This window comes from Sphaerodactylus townsendi, linkage group LG01 (genome assembly GCF_021028975.2).
Source record: "Sphaerodactylus townsendi isolate TG3544 linkage group LG01, MPM_Stown_v2.3, whole genome shotgun sequence".
In the NCBI taxonomy this organism is placed as follows: domain Eukaryota; kingdom Metazoa; phylum Chordata; class Lepidosauria; order Squamata; family Sphaerodactylidae; genus Sphaerodactylus; species Sphaerodactylus townsendi.
The window spans coordinates 194,752,797-194,766,359 of NC_059425.1; the positions used below are offsets into that span (position 1 = coordinate 194,752,797).

The 13,563-nt window shown below is 46.7% G+C and overlaps 1 protein-coding gene across 1 annotated transcript; it reads right to left on the reverse strand.

Annotated features, from left to right (window-relative positions):
• Positions 1 to 318: 318 nt before the first annotated feature.
• On the reverse strand, positions 319 to 12,883 carry LOC125438379 (serotriflin-like). The gene is made up of 6 exons (XM_048506820.1): positions 12,806 to 12,883; positions 11,007 to 11,097; positions 9,206 to 9,351; positions 7,971 to 8,065; positions 3,253 to 3,341; positions 319 to 443 (listed from the first exon to the last, which is right to left on the reverse strand). Exons 1-6 carry the CDS (start codon positions 12,881 to 12,883, stop codon positions 319 to 321), a joined length of 624 nt encoding a protein of 207 aa, XP_048362777.1.
• Between the last annotated feature and the right edge of the window lie 680 nt (positions 12,884 to 13,563).

The window sequence follows — 13,563 nt, forward strand, 5'->3', positions numbered from 1 at the left end:
CACCACTCTGAAAAATCTTTGTGCTTTTAAATTCGCTCATGCATATTAAAAGTTAAAAAAAATGTGCAGCAGAGCCTAACTGTTTTATGTAGGATGAAATGATGTCAGAATGTTTTGGTTTGGCACAATGTGGAGTAAAAACCTGAACATGATTGTTTGCAAAATGGTTTGCAACCATTTTAGAGCTTTTGTGCGGAATGGACGTTTTTTGACTGAAACTTTTTTTAAAAAAGTCTTCATTTGTGTGTTGTCTCTTTAAGACGCCATTTTGTGAGATCGCCCTTCGCCTGCAGCTTTTTGCCCTGTTTTTGGAGCATTTCAGAGTGTTTTTGAGGTTTTGGGGAACTTAATCTTCACAGCGTCAACTACAGAAGTCTCAGTATCAGCTACGGGGAACTGCAGCTCGACGCTGTGAAGAACAGAAGCGCTGATTTGTCCACACGCTGGGGGAAAAAATGGGAAAATAAAAAAAAAAAGGGAGCCGGGAATCATTTGAAGGGCGTGATTGCAAACAACATAGGGGATTGAAAATGTTTTCAAATCTTTTACAAATGTTTCCGGAGATTTGCGCTGAAAGGACCGTTGACAAATCTCACTGTATACTGACAGTTCTTTTTTCTAACGTGTTTCATTCACCAACAGTTATCCCAGGACTTGTCTTGTGATATTCACCCACACATTATACAATTTCCTTTTTGCATTTGCAGGTGGCTTGGCAGCTCTTAGAGACGAATTTTCTTCTACATGAGTAGCTCCTTCGCAGTTGATTGCAGTTCATAATGCTATCCGTGTGCTTACACGGATTGGCTGAAAAGAACCAAAGCAACAGGTAGTTAGACAGGAAAGGCAGAGCTGGTGTTTTAAGCTTTAAAAAAACTGTACTAAGAGCCCAACCCGGAGATGAGGGCAGTGGACTCGCCTCTGGAGCTGGCACTGCCTTGTGCCAACATAGGTGACCACCTCACCAATGCAAGGGGCAAATGTTCTAGCAGAGAGGGAGATACATGGGCACCCAGAAGCTTTGCAGCATGCAGTGTCGTATCTGCCTGGGAGCTGGGGTAACCCATGTCTCCGGGTGCACACATCTGCTCACGTGGGGTTGCAAAACCAGCCCCCCACGTGACCAGAGAGTCATCCTCCCCGATGGAGGCACGGAGCCAAGGCAGAAGCAGGCTGGTGTGTTGGATTATATTTTCAAGGCTCCTGGCGCCCCCAAGACCTCCACCCCTCCCCAGGGAGCCCAGAAGGCAAAACGCCCCAGCCAGGCGTACAAAGTTGAGCCTCCCTCAGCACCACCCCCTGGCCTGCCTAGAGATCCAGGACATGGTCTAATCCAATTACTTTTAGCATGTTCAGTCCTGCCTTGAACTATCTTTTCAAGTTATAGTGAGCATTTCAACAATATATTGTCGAAGGCTTTCACGGCCGGAATCACTTGGGTGCTGTGTGGTTTCCGGGCTGTATGGCCGTCTTCTAGCAGCATTCTCTCCTGACATTTCGCCTGGATCCTCTGAAGATGCCAGCCACAGATGCAGGCAAAACGTCAGGAGAGAATGCTGCTAAAAGACGGCCATACAGCCCGGAAACCACACAGCACCCAAATTTCAACAATAACTTGAAAAGATTGTCCAAAGCAAGACTGGGCCTGCTAAAAGCAGGGGGACGGGGGCACATTCCTGATCTCCAAGGTCAATGCCTTGGACTAATTTGCATAATTATCAAAGGCTCATGAGTATGTTGTTAAAATGCTTACCATAACTTGAAAAGATAGAATGCCATCTCAACCTTTTGGAGGGATGCTATCTCTCCCCAAGGAGAAAAGAACACCATCTTTACCTTGGGAGGGGGGATTCCTTGGCCAAGCCCAGCTCTTTGTAGTGGGGCAACTCCTGCCATACAGAGCTAGGGTTAGGATTATTCTGGCCATTACCAGAGCGGACCAAACCTGGAAGCCGCTCTTTTTGTAGCAGGGTCTGCCACAGCAATGGCCTGGCCTGGAAGTTAATCCTGCCAAGTCCTGCTATCTGTGGTGGTAGCAGCACAGCACAGGAGCCAATTCCAGCATCTGCCAACACCTGGCTGGGGGGGCAGAGTGTATTGGGGCATCTGCCTCAGCAGCAGCAAAGCTCAATTCCAGTGTCTGCCACCACCACCACCACCAACACAACAACAGCTGGAGGAGGAGGAGGAGGAGGAGAAGGAGGAGTAGTAGTTTGGATTTATACCCCACTTTTCTCAACTACAAGGAGTCTCAAAGCAGCTTACAAACTCTCCCCACAACAGGCCCCTTGTGAGGTAGGTGAGTCTGGGAGAGTTTGGAGAGAACTGGGACTGGCCCAAGGTCACCCAGCAGGCTTCATGTGGATGTGTGGGATCTTGAACCTGACTCACCAGATTAGATTTCATAGCTCCTAACCACTAAAGCACACTGGCTCTCCACTTGGCTTGGCCTGGCCTAGCAGCCAATCCTAGTTCTCAGATCTAACCATTGCCATTTGATAGAGTATTTTCTGCATATGTGCAGACAACACTTTTCCAAAAATTGGGGGGGGGATTTAAACACACACTTTTTAAAAAGTTTCAGATTTTCTATGTTCATTTGAGGAAATATAAATATTTCATATTTTTTTTACAAACCTGGGGAGTTCCCCCACACTAATCTAAAAGCCTGTTTGTTTATTATTTATTTGATTTTTACCCCACCATTTCCAAGAAAAATTCAGATTCAAGGTGATGAACAGCAGTTAAAATTATATACAAATTAGACAAAATGCACTCATCAAACCTGTGAATTAAAACAGATGGTGTCATAACAACAACAACAACAACAATCAAGCAGGATAAATAATCCAGGAAGGGGGAAGAAAAAATAAAGAGGGAAATGAAAACTAAAAGAAAGAAAGGAGGACAGGGCAGTGAGTTTGTGGATTTAGGTATGTGTGGATATGGATAACATGTCGCTATTAGGCATACAGATTATTAAGTTCCTCCCAAGATACCTTGCCTAGAGTCATGATGAACCAAAAGGAAAGGTTCATTTTGCTTATGGCCAAGCTGCGGTGTTCCCTAAATGATGGAATTCTTTCACCGAAGAATTGCAAAGCAACACTCATATCAGTGAGTTTATAACAAGCAATATTATGGGGACTAGCTTTGCCACAAATTCTGAAGTCACTTTATAAATGTATTGTGGTTGTATTAGAAGATGAGCAACATTATCAAGAAGAGCTGAGGGTATCAGAAGTAACTTACTGCAAAGTTTATCCTCGCATCTACCGGGGCAGTGTTCACACGTTGGGCCGCTTTTGTAGGGGGTTGGAATTTGGTGCACGAAGTTCCCTCTGAAATCATGAAGCAACATAATACATGCTATCATCCAAGTACAGTTCATAAAGGATGAAGATTTAATGAAGATCAACTTTGATATAGGGTTGCCAACATCCATCGGCTGCCTGGAGATTGCTGTAAGAGTGTGTTACTCCAGTCAAAAATTGAGACTCAAGGAAGATTCAAGAGCTTTATTGAACTGTGTCAGGACCCTTCTTGCAAGAAGCCTGAGCTGATGCTCAGGCCATTGCAGTGGGTATAAATGTTCACACATTGCCCTTCTGATTGTTCCCCCCTCCCACCTGCCGGTGCATAAGATCCACCTCTGGTTCTATAGAATTTCAAAATACTATTTGCTGTCCTATCACCAGTGAGTGCCATTGCTTTATGATGCTGTAGTTTTGCACCGGAGGCCTGGAGAACTACCCCTAGATATTTAAAGCTATCCATTTCTTCGATCTTATTCCCCGAGATAAGCCAGTCCCTGCATGTAGGCTGTTTTCCTGCCACTAGAATCTTTGGTTTTTTGAAAATTATTGACAATTTTTCTTGCTTGCAATAAGAAGTTAACTTACCAAGGACACTTATCAATCCTATTTGAGTTCTTGATAAGATTACAGCATCATCCACGTATAATAACAAGGATATATGCCTACTGGCAGTTTTGCGGGGATGATAACTTAGATTGTTCATGAAGGATAAAGATTTAATGATATAGGGTTGCCAACATCCATCAGCTGCCTGGAGATCGCTGTAACCATGAGTTACTCCAGTCAATAATTGAGACTCAAGGTAGATTCAAGAGCTTTATTGAACTGTGTCGGGACCCCTGCTGCAAGACAGCCGGAGCTGACATTCAGGACTTTGCAATGGGTATATATGTTCACACATTGCCCTTCTGATTGCTCCCCCCACCTTTTCCCAGCGTTAGCTGCATGAGAAAAGAACATTGCTAAAAACTGCATTGTTATGTGTTCCGACCAAGGACTGCAATAGGACTCAATCTACCCTGCAGATAGGGGAGAAATGTGGTCTTCACTAATTACAAGAAGCTATAGAAAACAGGATGGCCCTCAGGCCACAGATAACAGCAATTGCAGGTGTGAACTCACTGATGCCAGGATAGGCAGGGGCCAGGCCTGACAGTCGCCCACCATTAGAACTGATTTCAAGACAACAGAGACCAGTTCCCCTGGAGAAAATGGCCGCTTTGGATGGTGGCACCTATAGCATTATACCCCATTGAAGTCCCACCCTCTCCAAACCCTGCCCTCTCTAGTCTCCACCCTTAAAATCTCCAGATATTTCGCAGATCTGGCAACCCTCCTTTGATAGCTTGGAAAGCAATCCCAAGGAGGGTTATTCAGTATCCTACTCAGGTCTACTCAATGGACCTTACTCCCAGGAAAGAGTTCTTCCCACTGTAGAAGAGGAAGAGTTTGAATTTATACTCTGCCTTGGAGGAACCGCATGGTCTTTGAATAGTTTTGCTTTTGGGAGAACCGTTAGAGGGATGGGGAGCACGTAGTGGCGGATACAGGCTGCCGCGTAGGGTGAGAATGTCAGATCCAGCACAGAATTTCTAGAGTGTACCTGTTCATTTACTCTGATGTAATAAACCGATTTTGGTTGACCAGAGTCTGATTGCTGGGAGGAAGTCAACAGCCAATCAAGTCTCAAATAGCCAATCAGAACCTTTGCTGAGCCAAAGCTCCCCCCACTTTCTGAGCATACTTAAAGGGAGCCAGAAAAAGTGTCGGTGGGCACCCTGTGAAGGTCAACTGACAATATCCCTTTAAATAAATCTGCAAATGTTTGTGAGAGACAAAGGCAAGAGACCCACCTCTCTTTCCTCATGTCTGTCTGTCTGTCTGTCTGTCTGTCTGTCTGTCTGTCTGTCTGTCTGTCTGTCTGTCTGTCTGTCTGTCTGTCTGTCTGTCTGTCTGTCTGTCTGTCTGTCTGTCTGTCTGTCTGTCTGTCTGTCTGTCTGCGAGAGTGAGTTTAAAACAGCCAACCCAGGGGGGAAATAAACCCCAAATTCTCTCAAAGATTCAGTAATAGGCTACCAGAGGCCCACTCCACTTGGGCCAAAAACTGCGTCCCTGCCTGGCACAGTAAAATGTTGTGCACATGGTACTGTGCAAACGGCACCGGGTAGGAGGCGCCGCTTTTAGGCACCTCCTGTTTTCTAAAAACCTACCTTCTCTTCCTGTGCAGCTCTGCAGGGACTAGGAGGCACAGCCACGCTCCCCTCTTACCAGTGGTAGGATTCTAATAATTTAACAACTGGTTTGCCCCCCACTGTGCCCCCGTTGCATCACCGCCATCTCACGTCCCCACCGCCACTCGCCCTCCTCCAGCGCCCCACCCCAACACCCACTTAAGTGTTCCAGAGGAACTTCTTGTGGGGGCGAAGGGAGCAATGGGGCCTTGCCATCACTGCTCTGAAAGCCCCCTCATTCCCCCTTTGGGGCTTCGAGCTCCTCAGAGCAGCCAGGCGGCAAGGCAGTTGGCTGCTCCGGGACTCTGAAAGCACCCTCGCTCCCCCTCCAGAGGTGTTGCTGGGGAAAATAGTGTCTGGAGTAACTGCTCTGGGCACCCGCCACCCCACCAGCCCCCCACAGCCCAGTTACCTCACTGGCTTGGCAGTGAAGTAAGTGGGATGCAAGAGGTAACTGGCATTGGAGCCAGCTTAGGAGGTCGTGGCTCAGTGCCTGAGTTTCCTGCTGCTGAGCCACAGCCTCAGGCTGGTTCCTGCCATCTGGCCACGAGGCATCCTGCATCCGCCTGACACAAAGGGAGCCGCTGGGTGGCCATCTCCTCCTCCTATGTGCCAACCCAGCACAAACGAGCCGAGTCAGTAGGGGGGAGGCATAGGGGTGCAAAATCATCATCCACACCCCTCCTCCGCCCCGCCAAGACACAACTGGTTCTCTGAACTCAACCAAAAATTAGATATAGGTTCTTGAGAACTGGTACAAATTGGCTGAATCCCACCACTGCCTCTGACCCCCAGGCTGTCGCTGGGGGGGGGGGGCGTATCCCCTTGTCCCTGCGGAGCTCCACAGGGAGAGAAGGTAGGTTTCTAAAAATAGGATTTGCCTCCATGCACATGCGTGTGAACGGTCCCAGGGCTCCACTGGTATCATGTATGCCGGCGAGCAGTCGCTTCACTCGTCCATGCAGAATGGGCCAATGAAATCTAAACCAGTGAAAATTACAGAATGCAGGGAGAAAGGAGCACAGACTCCTAGCCAAAAAAACTTACAAAACTTTCTAGATCTTGCACTAGGAAGTAGATCAATCGGCTTACCAGATGCCCAACTATCAGTGGTCTTTGTCCTCAATTAAACATGATCAATCAAGTAAACAATGGTACAGGTCATTAGGAAGGAATGTCATAGGAGCTCTGATGTCACTCCCAGGTGATCCCTGGAAGTGGCCATATAAAGGTACCCTTTCAGAACAACTTGTAAAATGCCTGATCAAGAATTTTTGGGGAAACTGAAAATTTATTATTCATATTATTTTAAACATTTAAGAATAACACTGAAAAATGTGTATGGTTGAAGTGCAATATAGCTTTTTAGTGTTGTTCTATTTTCTCTTTGCTAAAATCTGTATTTTGGGGGGGGGGAATACTAAATCTTTTCAACGTGATATGATTTCAAAGGACACCATTGGAAAAATCATGACTCTCTCAGGATCCAAAATTGTAACCCAGCAAGTATTTGTTATTTGCTTTTTGGTGCTCAGTTTGGTCGCTTTTCTTCCTGCAATTCTGTAATTAGTGGATTTTTTTTAGAAAAAACTGTAAAACTGCAACGGCACAAAAGGGGGGGGTTTGATGTCGATGCTGGGTCTATCTGAGAAGTGACATTTCTGTGATGGTGCCCCTTCTGTGTCTCTGCCACACACACACACACACACACACACACATGAGTTTCCTGCTAGGTGCCGTACACAGGCTAACAACCCTAGGCAAAGGTGGCCCTTTAACAAGCCAGTAAACACCCTAAACATTGACTTTGTGACTGACAGAAGATCTCTGGGAAAAACACCCCAATTTGCTGGAGTAAGAACTCCTAGATTGCCAGAGGTGGTAGGAGTGATCTGCCAAGATCCCCACTTGTTTGGGGGTCAAACAGAACAGGTAAAAAGGATGGATGAAAAGAAAAGAAAGGGGTCTTCACCTGATCATTCCTATAGCACTGTGGTGGTGAACCTTTGGCACTCCAGTTGTTACGGACTACAATTCCCATCAGTCCCTGCCAGCATGGCCAATTGGCCATGCTGGCAGGGGCTGATGGGAATTGTAGTCCGTAACAACTGGAGTGCCAAAGGTTCGCCATCACTGCATAGCACAAGCACAAACCTTACATCTGAAATGCTAACGAACAGTCATCCTTTTTATAGGTTATGGGTGTACAAGATGGAAGAGGATCCCCCTCCCACAAAAGTGTGCCAATTCCTCTTCCTGAACAGCTGACTGGCAAGCATCCTCCTTTGAACACATGGATCTACTTCCTCCCTTGGAATGCATGTAGCCGCTCTTGTCCATTCAATCTGCATGAGCCTCAGCGGCTGTGTGGAGCTCTGGATTGGGGTGAGTTGAAAACACTTTATGCAGAATTTAGACTTACCCTGGGCAGTAATGGCATATGTACAAGAACGGGAAAGTAGCCGTCTCGCAATAAGAAACGGAACATCCAATTTGGTATGAATTGTACCAAATCATCTGTGAACGTAAGCAGGGAAAACAGCATTAACTTATGGCAGACGTGGAAAGGACTGTTTCATTTCTCCCATTCATTTTTCACAATGAAAAACCCCATTTGTGAATGACTTGTTTAATTCATCCACATTCGTCTTCTTTCTCATGAAGCTGCCGTATGCTAAATGGGCCCATCAGAGTTAGCTTAAATTTAAGTTTCTCCTCGAACTATCTGGAGATTGTTGCTGCCAATCGGTTTTTTAAAACCAACCCACAATTAAATAAATATATCTTCTTTTCTATCTGCACACCTCTCCTGCCACAGTAACCTCCATGGTTGTTTTGTGCACCCCATCAAATTGCACCTGGTGCGGGGAGGCAGAGAAAAAAACCCAATCCCCCCCCTCACCTCCAGCTTCTGGAAAGTCCTCCACAGGGCTTAATAAACTTACACCACCCTTTCCCAGTCCCAGGCAGTGGGGCATTGCCCACAAACCTGGAGAGGAAGCTGAGTAACATTGGCTCCACCTCTGAAGGTGTCTGGTCCACCCCCATGCCTCCTCAACAATGTGATTCCTCCCCTCCATAGGACTGAGTCATTAATAGGACTGAGTTATTAATCCATAGGACTGAGTCATTAATCAACACAAACAGATACGGGACTGATTTCTGGTTGGGATTCTGATTTCTCGATTGGGATATACCCGTGGTGGTGAACCTTTGGCGCTCCAGATGTTATGGACTACAATTCCCATCAGCCCCTGCCAGCATGGCCGTGTTATGGACTACAATCCCCATCAGCCCCATGGCCATGCTGGCAGGGGCTGATGGGAATTGTAGTCCATAACATCTGGAGTGCCAAAGGTTCGCCACCACTGGGCTATACTAAAGCCCCTTCCGCACATGCAGAATAATTCACGTTCAATCCACTTTGAATACACTGCAGCTGGATTTTACTGTGCAGAAAGGCAAAACCCACTTGCAAACAATTCTGAAAGTGAATTGAAAGTGCATTATTCTGCATGTGCGGAAGGGGCCTAACAGCTCCGTCACTAGGAGCACTTTCCTGGGAGTAAGCCCAGCTGAATAAAACGAGCTTCTGAGCAGCCCTGCCTCAATTGGCTCTTTTAAATGTCATAGTTTTGCCAGACACCAGGTCCATACCTGAGTGTAGCCAAATACATTTTGGGCTGGGTCTGTAGCCCCAGTGCCATACTTGAAGTAATCCTTCCCAGCAGTCCAGAACTTAATTACTTCTGCCCACTCCTTGAAATTATTTGTCTGAAGTATGTTCTCGCCACACACCATATCTGCAAAAAGGAGAAATGTGGTGGTTTCTAAGGGTCCATAGTCAAGACTGACGAATGAAACTTCATTAAGATTAGATACTAAGTTGGCCTAAATGCTCCTGTGTGGACCTTAGCCCCAAGCCTCAGTAGTTAAATATATTTAAATACATCTAATTAAATAGGATTTTAAAGTTAAATGGAATTGCTACAAAGGCTTGTAGGAGATACTCATGGACTGGCAATGATTGATTGCAATGCTGGAATCTCCTTTTCTTCTTTTATGTGTGTGCAAAGTGCCACGGTGTAAAACAGAACAGATGCAAAATGTCAGGAGTCAGATGAGATTGTACAAAATTGACGTCATTTTTCTCACCACCAAAACCTTGTGAGGTAGGTTAAGCGGAGAGCACACAACTGGCCCAAGATCACCCGGAACGCTTCCGTGGCCCAAGTGAGGATTCAAACTTGGGCCTCCCAGATTCAGTACAAAACTTTTGCCATTATACCGTGTTTACTCTCTATGTGGAAAGCAGGCCTATTTTTGGAGTGACAGAGCAGTCAGGAAATGTATCTTACTTCTAAGTAAATCCCATTATTGTGAGTGGGGCTTACTCACAGGAAAAAAATATTTTTAAGATTGAATTGATAATCCATTTTTTTGATGAAAAAGTCCAGAAGTTCGGCATGGATTTAAAGGGAGAATCTGAGGTCCTCAGTTAGAAGAAGAAGAAGAGTTTTGGATTTATATCCCCCCTTTCTCTCCTGTAGGAGACTCAAAGGGGCTGACAATCTCCTTGCCCTTGCTCCCTCACAACAAGCACCCTGTGAGGTTGGTGGGGCTGAGAGAGCTCTGAAAAGTTGTGACTAGCCCAAGGTCACCCAGCTGGCGTGTGTGGGAGTGCACAGGCTAATCTGAATTCCCCAGATAAGCCTCCACAGCTCAAGCGGCAGAGCAGGGAATCAAACCCGGTTCCTCCAGATGAGAATGCACCTGCTCTTAACCACTACGCCACATTGAAAGTGATGCTGTTTCAGGGTGGGGATAATTCACTTTAAAACAGCATCACTTTCAATGTTGTTTAACTAGGAACCCCAGATTCTCCCTTTATGGTGGATTTAAAAGGAGAATTTGGGCTCTGTAGTTTAAACACCATTGAAAGTGATGCTGTTTGGGGGCGGATTCCAGCATCACAGTGGCTGCCTGGGGGGTGGGGGTGCAAAACCCAGATTTTGCACCAGGCTTCATTTTCCCTCTATGCCTCTGCCCGGAGGGGAGAAACCCTACCATGGCTACCCTATGGCTACCCTACCTGTCCAGAAACCCTACCATGGCTACCCTATACATCACATTTTGGCTCAGTGAGAAACAGGTGGTGGGAAACATGTGTAACATAGCTGTACATTTCCCTGCTGAGCCCATAATAGAGCAGGATGAGGTAGGCAGGCAGGCAGGCAGGCAGGCAGGCAGGCAGGCAGGCAGGCAGGCAGGCAGGCAGGCAGGCAGGCAGGCAGGCTGGCTGGCTGGCTGGCTGGCTGGCTGGCTGGCTGGTTGGCTGGTTGGCTGGTTGGTTGGTTGGTTGGTTGGTTGGTTGGTTGGTTGGTTGGTTGGTTGGTTGGTTGGTTGGTTGGTTGGTGGTGCAATTTTTGAATCGGCACTTTCTCTCCATTTTACTTACGCCCCAACGTTCGACTGGCCATGGGACTACTTTGGAAAAGACATTGTTCAGACACTTTTCGAGCTTGCTCGGCAACATTTTCATTCCAAACCTTAGTAAAGCAAAGAAAGAAATGTTTTATTAAGACCATCTGGAGTTAAAGCAATGTACATTTTTGTGTGTGCGACTTGACGTCATAGTTGACTTATGGTGAACCCACAGGGTTTTCTAGGCAGAAGACGTTGAGAGGTGGTTTGCCATCGGCTGCTTCTACATCACAATCCTGGTATTCCCCTGACGCCTCCCATCCACTTACCCGGGCTGACTCTGGTGGATTCCGCACAGAATAACGATAACATCTTCTGGAGATAATAAACAGTGTTTTGGGGGAGAACTTCACACAAGTCTCTTTCCCAAAATGACTTAAGCCTGTTATATTCCTCCCAACTTGAGCTTTTCAAACATTTCAAACAGGGGCTCAGTCCCTGGGGAGGGCAGAAGCCAGGCTGCAGAGAGGAGGGGGTAGGGCGCCATGGCAAGCAGCCCAAGAGCTGGTTTACTGCTGTGGTGCCGATCTGAGCTGAGCTGCCCCCTGCCCCCGAGGGCTTGGGTAGGGAAGGAGACGGCTCTGATGGTCGTCATGTGCGCCCAGGGTCATTTGATTCCCCTCTTGTCCCCATGAGCTGTTGTGCTAACATAACGCCAGACGATTCTCACCCTCCCTTCCACTCTTCCACCCTTTTATTTTTATGTATGCCACCATCTGCCATGTTGGGAAGATTCTGTTCACCCACCATTGTAAAGCCCCCCAAGCATGTTTTGTCCCCATGGCAGTGAGTATGACTGCCATGTCACTCTTAGCTCTACAGTGACACATTCCACGTTGCCTGGCCATTGCAAGAAAGTCCCTTGCTCTCTCTCTCTTTTTAATTTCGTGTGTTGAACATGCAAAGCTGTGGAGGTGCAGCCAATTGGATTGTGGGAAAATTGGCATAGGTTCATTTCTTTATGTTTTCGCAGCTATGCATGCGTTTTTTAGAGAAGTGTTTCCCTGCAAAGGCTGCTAGACTTGTTTCCATGGGCTCAAATCACTTCCTAAACAAGTAACATAAACGGAAAGAAGGGAAATGGGTTTATTTATAACAATTGCAACCCGTTATACATATGCTGTGCGGAATCCACCAACGTGTTTGTTGTGGGGAGAGGAAGGAAATGGATTTGTATTGTAAGCCAGTGTGAGACTCCTGGTAGATGAGAAAAGTGGGGTATGAATCCAAACTCCTCCTCTTCTTTAGGCAAACTGAGGATGTCACACCGAGGATGTCATGGCAGAGAACCCCAGGGCTTGGTCTCATATCATATGCTGACGACTCCAGCCCAGACCACTAGGCAGAACAGCCAAATCTATGCCAAGAAGCAGGCTAAGAAAACGGTAGGCTTGGGAGAGGCAGACCCAGTATCAGCAGCGGGCATTGGGGGCCATCTGCAGAGAGACCAACAGCACAACAGTGCCAACCACCACTGCCCTCCAGCTGTATCCTCCTTTTCCTGCCCCATCCCAGAAAGAAAAGGAAGGGTCGCCTCCAGATCCCCATTGACTCCTCATATGGCGTGGGGGCAACACTGGCCCCCTGCTTGAACTTCCCTCTAAAGCCCAGGACCAGTAAAGACCTTTCTTTCCCACTCTTGTGAAATGTAACCCCCAAGCTGTGGGGAAAAGAGAAGCCATTGGAGCCAAGGTTAATGGGTTTGGCTGGTGAACCAAACACACCGTGGTGATCCCGGACCGTTTTTCAACCACGTCCAGCAGTGTACCTTACCATTTTCAGCATATTGGCAGCAGTTGGTTTAACCTTTCTCCTGATTTCATTGTGTTTGTCAGTAATTAACTTCTTCATCTTTGGAGAGAGACTGTCGGCTGGCATGCCATCTTCTCCCTCCTCCTCCTCCTCCTCCTCCTCTTCCTCCTCCTCCTTAAAAAGAAACAGATTATGCCAGAGATTTTTTTTGTGGAAAAACTTCACTGCTTCTGGGGTGCTGTGGGTAGTTTTGGAGTGTCTGGTCAGTGTTCTAGCAGCATTCTCTCCTGACATTTTGCCTGCATCTGTGGCTGGCATCTTCAGAGGATATGATGTAGGAAAGGAAAGCAAGTGGAGTAAATATACTGTGAGGTCAATAGGTGAGGCCTACTGGAGTATATATACTCCACTTGCTTTCCTTTCCTACTATCAGATCCTCTGAAGATGCCAGCCACAGATGCAGGCGAAACGTCAGGAGAGAATGCTGCTAGAACACGGCCATACAGCCCAGAAACCACGCAGCACCCCAGTTATTCCAGCTGTGAAAGCCTTCGACAATACATTCACTGCTTCTATTTCTCATGTGTCAAACATAAAGCATAAAGCAATGGATAACATCTGCATATTGATATATTGCTATGAAAAAGTTATATATCTACCTGCTTTTTAAAGAACCTAAGTCTCTGCCCCTTTCCTTGTGGAGATAATGCCTTTATCCTTATATGTATAGAATGATAGGAACTAGAGACCTTATTTTAAAGAAATGAGAGGTGAGAATT

Coding starts and splice junctions, on each gene's coding strand:
- LOC125438379 (XM_048506820.1), bottom strand. CDS start 12,883: ATGAAGAAGTTAATTACTGACAAACACAATGAAATCAGGAGAAAGGTT. Junction 9,352..11,006: donor GGCCAGTCGAACGTTGGGGC/GTAAGTAAAATG, acceptor TCCTTTTTGCAG/ATATGGTGTGTGGCGAGAAC. Junction 8,066..9,205: donor ATGTATTTGGCTACACTCAG/GTATGGACCTGG, acceptor TTACGTTCACAG/ATGATTTGGTACAATTCATA.